This window comes from Spea bombifrons, chromosome 2, assembly GCF_027358695.1.
Source record: "Spea bombifrons isolate aSpeBom1 chromosome 2, aSpeBom1.2.pri, whole genome shotgun sequence".
Lineage (NCBI taxonomy): Eukaryota > Metazoa > Chordata > Amphibia > Anura > Pelobatidae > Spea > Spea bombifrons.
Window position 1 is genome coordinate 68940648 of NC_071088.1, and position 7887 is coordinate 68948534.

Below are 7887 nucleotides of genomic sequence, written 5' to 3' on the forward strand. Positions count from 1 at the left end.
TGGGGAAAAGAAATCCTGTAGAATGTTGCCAATAGCCTACTAGGATGGATGTTTTTTTTAATTTTAATCTAATCATAGGTTTATGTACTATGGTTACATGACTAGTACTATTAAAGAAAAAACTAAATTCTAGCATATCTGTGGCCTAGGGCTGGGGTGGAGACCCATGATGTATATTATGCAGGAACCTTTTAATCTTAAATTCTGCCCCAGACCTAAGCTGTATCAGCACCACCAGCCTCCCTCTCAGCATAGTGATCCATACTCTTGAGTGCCAGGATATGATGTCATATCCTTCCACTCCACCTTTTAAGGACATGCGGTGCTGGCCGGAAGTACCTATCAAGGCTGTTCCCCATAATGTTAATGTGCAAATTTGGAATCCTTATTATGCATCAGAGGGACTGCCAAGCCCCCAGATCTGCTGTCCTATGGCTAGTCAGCCTAGGCCTGAATACGCCACTGATTTTAAGACAATATGTCAACCGTAATAAATCTGCACATAAGGAGCAGATTTATTACAGATTTATTACGAGGAGAACAGGCCTAGAGCCATCCACGCATAGCACTATACACACTTTAATTTCACAAGAGGTTAAATTCTGTGACACCATCACAGGGCATTCGCAACTGTTGTAATACCAGGAGTAAGTACGTAGAAGCATTCTCCCCTTACTGATTTTAGCAGACATTTGGCTAGAGTTTTTTTTTTACGTTTGTATCACTGTTTTTTTATCTATATTTTTTGTACAGTTTATGGGAGGCGCTCTTCTATGAGGTATTCGTTTTGCAGCTAATCTGCAAAATCTACTAATCTGTCCTCACACAAAACGAACATTCGCATTGCAAAATAAAGAGAAAACCAGGGAGAAAATATATCTCAGGCGGTAGCCCAGAGACATACTGAGCTGACATTACAGCTGCCTTTATAGATCTTTATAGATTTTATGATCATATGATCACGAGAATCAGATAGATTCACTTGTACAGAAATGAGAATGTTTCTCGTCCTGCACACACACATCAATAGCAGCATCTCTTGTATATAATGATGAAGATGGATGTATGTGAGTGCTCAGTGCTGCATTAAACCCGTGCACCGCTCTACTTGATCTAGCCCATAGGAAGTGTGTAACCACTGACGTTTTCCTGCTGTAGCTGAGGAAAATATTTCCGTTCCCTTGGCTGCTGCAGGAGGAACAGCCTGGATACAGAGACGAGGTGGATATTCCAACCACACTGTCACATATTGTAGGTAGGTCTGTTCCTGATCTCTGTTAATAGAAACTGCTGGCACATCCTGATGTTGAGTGGAAGGGAGATGATGAGGAGGACACCGTGACATGTCTTCTGTTTACATTGCAGATCATGCTATGCAGTGTTACATTGTGTTTTGTTATGCAGGGAGCCTATAATACTGTGCGTCCTCTTATTCAATAAGCGTTAATGATGCACAGGAAAACTGCAGTGTGTGTGGGGGAGGGGATAGAGCATTTAACCTCTTAATAGTATTAATTTGGTCCATATTAGAACAATAAATCTACCTCCCATTAAAGGGGCATAATCTATCAAAAGGATTGAGCTTTTTGTTTTATTTTAACAATGGTTTTCTTGTAATAATGTTTTTTATTAATGATTATCAAATAATACCCCTGGAATAGGTAAACAGTACACATCTTTGCATTTGCTGATTTCATTTCAGTGTTTTTAGTGGTGAGCAATGCATTGCCTTCCAACACCCATATAGCACATAAGTGGCAATGGGGAATCTTATCTTAGTGTTGGTAATTTTTCAGATGTGGGATCACAGCGTTGTTTACATTATTCCTAGTTAAACTATAAGCTAGACGCTCAAAAGTAACATGCGGTATTTGGTTTCAACTTTCCAAAGTAGGTAAAAAGCTGAACTTGTAATCAAGCTGTTGTGGAACTATGATGTTCATTTAACCGAATGCCAGAAATATAGACTCTAAATAATAATAATAATAATAATAATAATTTATTACATATCTGCTATGGACCGGAGTTCACATGACTTAAAACAGAGAAGTCACAGTAAATTTTAATTTGGCTGCTGTACGTTGTGGCTGAAATGTAAATATTAAAGTACATTTTAGTCCATAGGGCCCCAGCTCTGTTTCTCATTATAATCTACCATGTCTAAAAAATGGTAGGAAACAGTTTACCTTGATTTTCAATAAAAATATACAGTATTGTGTGAGATCAGTCAATAGAAGAAAGTTGTACTGCGATCAGGAAAAAAATTCCACGTGATGTGAAAAGACCTGTTTTCACACTTATTTATGGCCGCTTAAAAATGTGTTATAACCAGGTTTTATCCTGGTTGTATTAAGTAGACTATTTTAAATTACAACAGATAATAAACCATTCTGGAATATATTACCTAGTAATTGAGATAAAGCACATTTTATATATATTTCTGCTCAATATGCAGATTGTATACAGTGCCTTGCTAAAGTATTCACCCCCCCTCCCTCCCTCCCTTGGCATTTTTCCTATTTTGTTGCATTACAACCTAGAATTAAAATAGATTTGTTGGGGGTTTGTATCATTTGATTTACACAATATGCCTACTACTTTGAAAATACAAAATATGTTTTTTACTGTGAAACAAACAAGAAATAGGACAAAAAACAGAATAACTATTCACCCTTCAAAGGCAATACTTTGTAGAGCCACCTTTTGCAGGTCTCTTGGGGTACGTCTCTATAAGCTTGGCACATCTAGCCACTGGGATTTTCGCCCATTCTTCAAGGAAAAACTGTTCCAGCTCCTTTACGTTGTATGGGTTCTGCTGGTGTACAGCAATCTTTAATCACACCACAGATTTTCAATTAGATTGAGGTCTCAGCTTTGTCTAAGCCATTCCAAGACATTTACCGTATTGGCTCGGATATAGGCCGCCCCCGTATATAGGCCGCACCCTAAAAGTTTGGTGCTTTTTTAAAGAAAAAGTTTTTTTCTTTAAAAAAGCACCAAAAAAAAACATGCTGCCACTCTGTCCCCCCCTCCCGAGATATGCTGCCACTGTCCTCCCTCCCCGAGATATGCTACCACTGTCCTCCTCCCCCCCCGAGATATGCTGCCACTGTCCTCCCTCCCCGAGATATGCTACCACTGTCCTCCTCTGCCCCCCCCGAGATATGCTGCCACTGTTCTCCCTCCCCGAGATATGCTACCACTGTCCTCCTCCCCCCCCGATATGCTACCACTGTCCTCCTCCTCCCCCCCCGATATGCTACCACTGTCCTCCTCCTCCCCCCCCGAGATATGCTGCCACTGTCCTCCTCTGCCCCCCCCTCCTCGACTTACCGGAGCAGACTCCCGGGTGTCTTGCGGGGCCGGCGGGGGACATCTACGCAATACGCGTATGCAACTTCCGGTGCCGGTACGCAACTTCCGGTGCCCGGGAGTCTGCTCCGGTAAGTCGGGGGTGGGCAGAGGTAAAACGCATCGTGCGGACGGTCCGCACGATGCGCTTAGACAACCTCCCGTGCCAGCACCCCCCCCCCGAGGGAAGTGCTGGCAGGGGAGGCTGTCTTAGCGTATCGGGGAGTAGGATGCAGGTCCCCTGCACCGCTGCGGGGGATCTGTATCCTAACCCCGCTGCCTGCCCGGCGCCCGGGACTGCATGTCCCGGGCGTCGGGCACTAGACCCCGAATATAGGCCGCACCCCCACTTTAAAGACTTAAAGTGGGGGAAAAAAGTGCGGCCTATATTCGAGCCAATACGGTAAATGTTTCCCCTTAAATCACTTGAGTGTTGTTTTGGCAGTATGCTTAGGGTCATTGTCCTGCTGGAAGGAGAACCTCAGTCCCAGTCTCAAACCTCTGGAAGAACGAAACAGGTTTCCCTCAAGAATTTCCCTGTATTTAGAGCCGTCCATCATTTAATCAATTCTAACTAGTTTCCTTGACAATGAAAAACATCCGGATGGTGTTCTTGGGGTGATGAGAGGTGTTGGGTTTGTGCCAGACATAGCATTTTCCTTGATGGCCAAAAAGCTCCAAGGGATGTTCAAAGTTTTGGATATTTTTTATAACACAATCCTGTTCTGTCCTTCTCCACAACTTTGTCCCTGACCTGTTTGGAGAGCTCCTTGGTCTTCATGGTGCCGCTTACTTGGTGCTGCCCCTTGCTCAGTGGCATTGCAGGCTCTGGGGCCTTTTCAGAACAGGTGTATAGATAGTGAGATCATGTGACAGATCATGTGACACTTAGATTTCACACAGGTGGACTTTATTTAACTAATTATGTGACTCCTGAAGGTAATTGGTTGCACCAGATATTATTTAGGGGCTTCATAGCAAAGGGGGTAAATACAAACACAGACACACCACTTTTCCGTTCTTTATTTTTTATAATTTTTACCAATTCAAACTGTTTTGTGTATGTCCATTACATGATATAAAAAATCAATTTTAATTCTATGTTGTAATGCAACAAAATAGGAAAAATGCCCAGGGGGTAATTACTTGGGCAAGGCACTGTAGCTCTTCAATACATAACATTCGGTTATGCTAACCCTTTTAACATTGTTTTTAACTTGTTAACTAGGATGCATGTAACAAGTTTATCGATAATCATTAGAATAATCAGGCCATTTCACTTACACAATTTTTTTGTGTATTTTCTAAATCTGCACAGTTCATTTCATATAAAAAGAGAGTGTGTTAATGTAGCGCACAGCATGTCACTGTTTAACCCCCTGCTTTAATGTGATGCAGTTAAGGATCTCATTACGTTCTGAGGTTGTTAATCTTTCGTATTAATATTTATCTTGCACCCGCTTTAGCTTCTCTCCAGAGTATCTCTGTACGTCTGAACGTGTCTCCCATTGAGCAGGCGATATTCTTAGGTGAGCTCTAAGACGTGATCCCATTTCCTGCCGCTGATACTAACTCCTGTTCACAAAGCAGCACAATGACACTGCGTGTTCGGTGTGATATACGGTAGAGAGACTTGTCTAGCAGTCGCTGTTCTTTCAGCACCATTTCATGCAACGCAGGAAGGAAGAGTCGGCTAAAGCCAATCCCCACCCCCTCTTCCATCTGCACACACAGACTGATCTCCACCTTTCAATACAAAACTGAATTTATTACAATAGCAGATTTGTGTGCGAGTGGAACAAATATATTTTCAGATTTTAGTAATATACCTTGTTCTAGTCTATGGACAAACATACATATATATAGATGTTCTTGGCAGCACCAATCTTGTTCCTCTACCAACAGCCTGTGCTAGTAACACAAGTAACATTTAGTTCTTTGTGACTGAATATACTGTATATCCCCTGTCCTGTTGTTTTATTGTCCATGTACACCACACAAATATATGTACATTTTACTAATATAAATAGCAATTGCAGCAGCAATAATAGGTAAAGGTGTGTTATCTGGCTCAAAAAGTAAGTGTGTGTCCAAGTACAGTTTATATCAAAGGAGGTCATCACCTAAAACTATAGGGTCACAGGCAAGGGTGGTGGATGAGTGGAACGGCCTCCAAAGCAGAATTGGTAGAGGCTAAACAGTGAGCGAATTTCAACACGCATGGGATAGGCAATGAGCTATCCTAAAACTAAGACAAGACCAATGCTTGAGTCCTTACATCAGGCAGTAGACTAGATGGGGCAAATGGTTTTTATCCGCCATCACGTTCTATGTATGTCTGTGTCGAAGGTGGGGTTGGCACAATGTACCATTCTACACTATTTTATCTAAATAGAAAAATATTACGAAAGAAGGAGCTGCAAGATCTTGGTCTTATATTTATATATTCAATAATTTTGCAGACCTTTAAGAAGTACTTTTTTCTCCTATACAAATCACATTTTTATAACAAGTTTTTTTCTAGGTATTGCATTCATCTCAAGTTACAATAAATCCCGGGACACAGGCTTTTCTAAATGTAAAATCAAGTTAAAGGTAAAACCGAGTCTTACAATTTGCGGCAGTTATTAGAATGGTTATCTACTATTAAAATGTATATTTTAAAGAAGACAAATATTACATATGTATGCATGTGTATGCATGTGACATATGCTGATCTGCTGCTTGTATAAAATACTGGGGTTTGGGGTGGAACATTTTAATTGTTAACAGAGATCCTCTTGTAATAAGATTAGTCATCTATTGGAGTTGGGGTGTCAATGACCCTAGTGTCTCTGAAAGAGACAATGGTTCCTCTTGTTAGCCGAAGCGGGGCTGCTATTTCTGTATTTTATTTTTCATGTGACTTTCACATTAAAGGCTTGAAAGTGTCATGTGAAAGACAAATGCTGCACTGCACAAGCACATGGTGCATGCAGCCTCCAAATTACAGATAGGAAAAGCCATTGTGGGGGACTACTATTTTTCTTTAGTGTTGACACTGACTATAAGAGATCATTCACTGAGGTTAAATCAGTAATTTTGTTAACCAGAAATGTTTAGCATTTGTATTATGTTACAGAAAACTAACATATTTACCATTTTTTTCTCTCCAAGGAAACAAATAGTGCTGAAGAACATGTTTGCTATTCAGAAACCTGAGGCCACCCCTCATCAGTCACCTTTTCATGATACAAAATCTTTGGGAAGCCTACCATTCCCCAGCGATAAAGAAAGGAAACAGGATACAAATTTCAACATTTTGGAAGAAGTTTATGACAAAAATGAAAACTGGAGGCAGGAGAAGAAAGAAGAAGAAGAAGAAAGTAAAATAAAGACAGATGAGGAAAGATCTTCTTTGGAAGATAACAGAAGTCATTTGAAAAATAAGTCAATTGGGCAATTGAAGGTGGTCAGGTCTGAAGGTATAAGTTTATCGTCCTCAGAAGAAGAAGTGAGAAGCCCACCAGAGGGGGCAGAGATTATGGAGCTAGAAGGGGATACCCCAGTTAAAGATGCCATAAAAGAAAGTGCTGATTGGCCAGCTTCACCGTTAGAAGATAACGGATATGCTAGCAGCTCCCTCAGCATTGATAGTCCAGATAGTGTATCTGGCAACATATGGGAAGAAGCAAGCGTCTCAGTACCTAAGGCTATCCTACAAGAAGATCCCGAAACAGAAGAATCTGAGGTTGAGTCCTCATCAGACTCTGAATCACTTTCTCTTACGTTGACAGAAGCATTCCAAAGCTTACAGGACAAGGAGAAGCTAAAAGAGAAGGAAAAAGAAAAACATCATGCACAACTCACCATGTATCGCCGTCTGGCCCTACTGAGGTGGATCAGAAGCTTGCAGCAGAGGGTGAGAGATCAGCAGAACAGGTTGCAAGAAAGCTTTGATACTATCTTGGATAACCGCAAAGAGATCTTAAGATATATTCAGCATGGTTGTAGCAATATGTCGAACAAGGAAACAGCGTGACATATCAACAGAACCAACCATCATCACATCACCAGGGAGCAACCACCACATCCTCAAGATTTTACACTCCTATCCCACCAGAGTGAACCTAAAGCAAACAAAGCAGAAGATTCAAAACACATTTCATCATTCAAGAAATTAATGCTGTTACCTTCACTGCTTTTACATACCTCAGCCAGTCCAGTAGCAGGGTAGAGGGGATAATATACATATTTATTTAATTGTGTTTTATTGCAAAAATGAAATAAAACTACCACAAAGTATACCGAGTCATCTTTGTGTTTATATACTTCCAAAGTACCACCAGCATGAATATACTCTTTCGCAAGCAGTAGTCCTCCAAGGGACCAAGAAAGTCTGTTAAGTCTCATGGATGTGGAGGTGAACCTCCACACAAATTGTAAGTGTGGAAAAAAGTGTTAACACTTTGCAAGAGGTGCTTAACAATGCACACTGAGACAAGCCTATGCGATAAACAATTTATTTTTCATGCAGCTGAATCATAGAGCAACAGA

General features: G+C 40.9%; 1 protein-coding gene across 5 annotated transcripts; it reads left to right on the plus strand.

The window, feature by feature from the left end:
* The first annotated feature begins 1114 nt into the window (after positions 1–1114).
* On the plus strand, positions 1115–7635 carry C2H1orf216 (chromosome 2 C1orf216 homolog). Of its 5 annotated transcripts, none has more exons than XM_053454673.1 (3): positions 1115–1255; positions 4829–4877; positions 6506–7635. In XM_053454673.1, the coding sequence occupies exon 3, from the start codon at positions 6530–6532 to the stop codon at positions 7370–7372; it is 843 nt and encodes a 280-aa protein (XP_053310648.1). In that variant the 5' UTR covers positions 1115–1255; positions 4829–4877; positions 6506–6529; the 3' UTR covers positions 7373–7635. The 5 variants fall into 5 exon arrangements, with proteins under 5 accessions (XP_053310648.1, XP_053310649.1, XP_053310650.1 ...); XM_053454674.1 differs by having other exon boundaries at positions 1115–1251; XM_053454675.1 differs by lacking the exon at positions 4829–4877 and having other exon boundaries at positions 1115–1251; positions 6508–7635.
* The last annotated feature ends 252 nt before the right edge of the window (positions 7636–7887 follow it).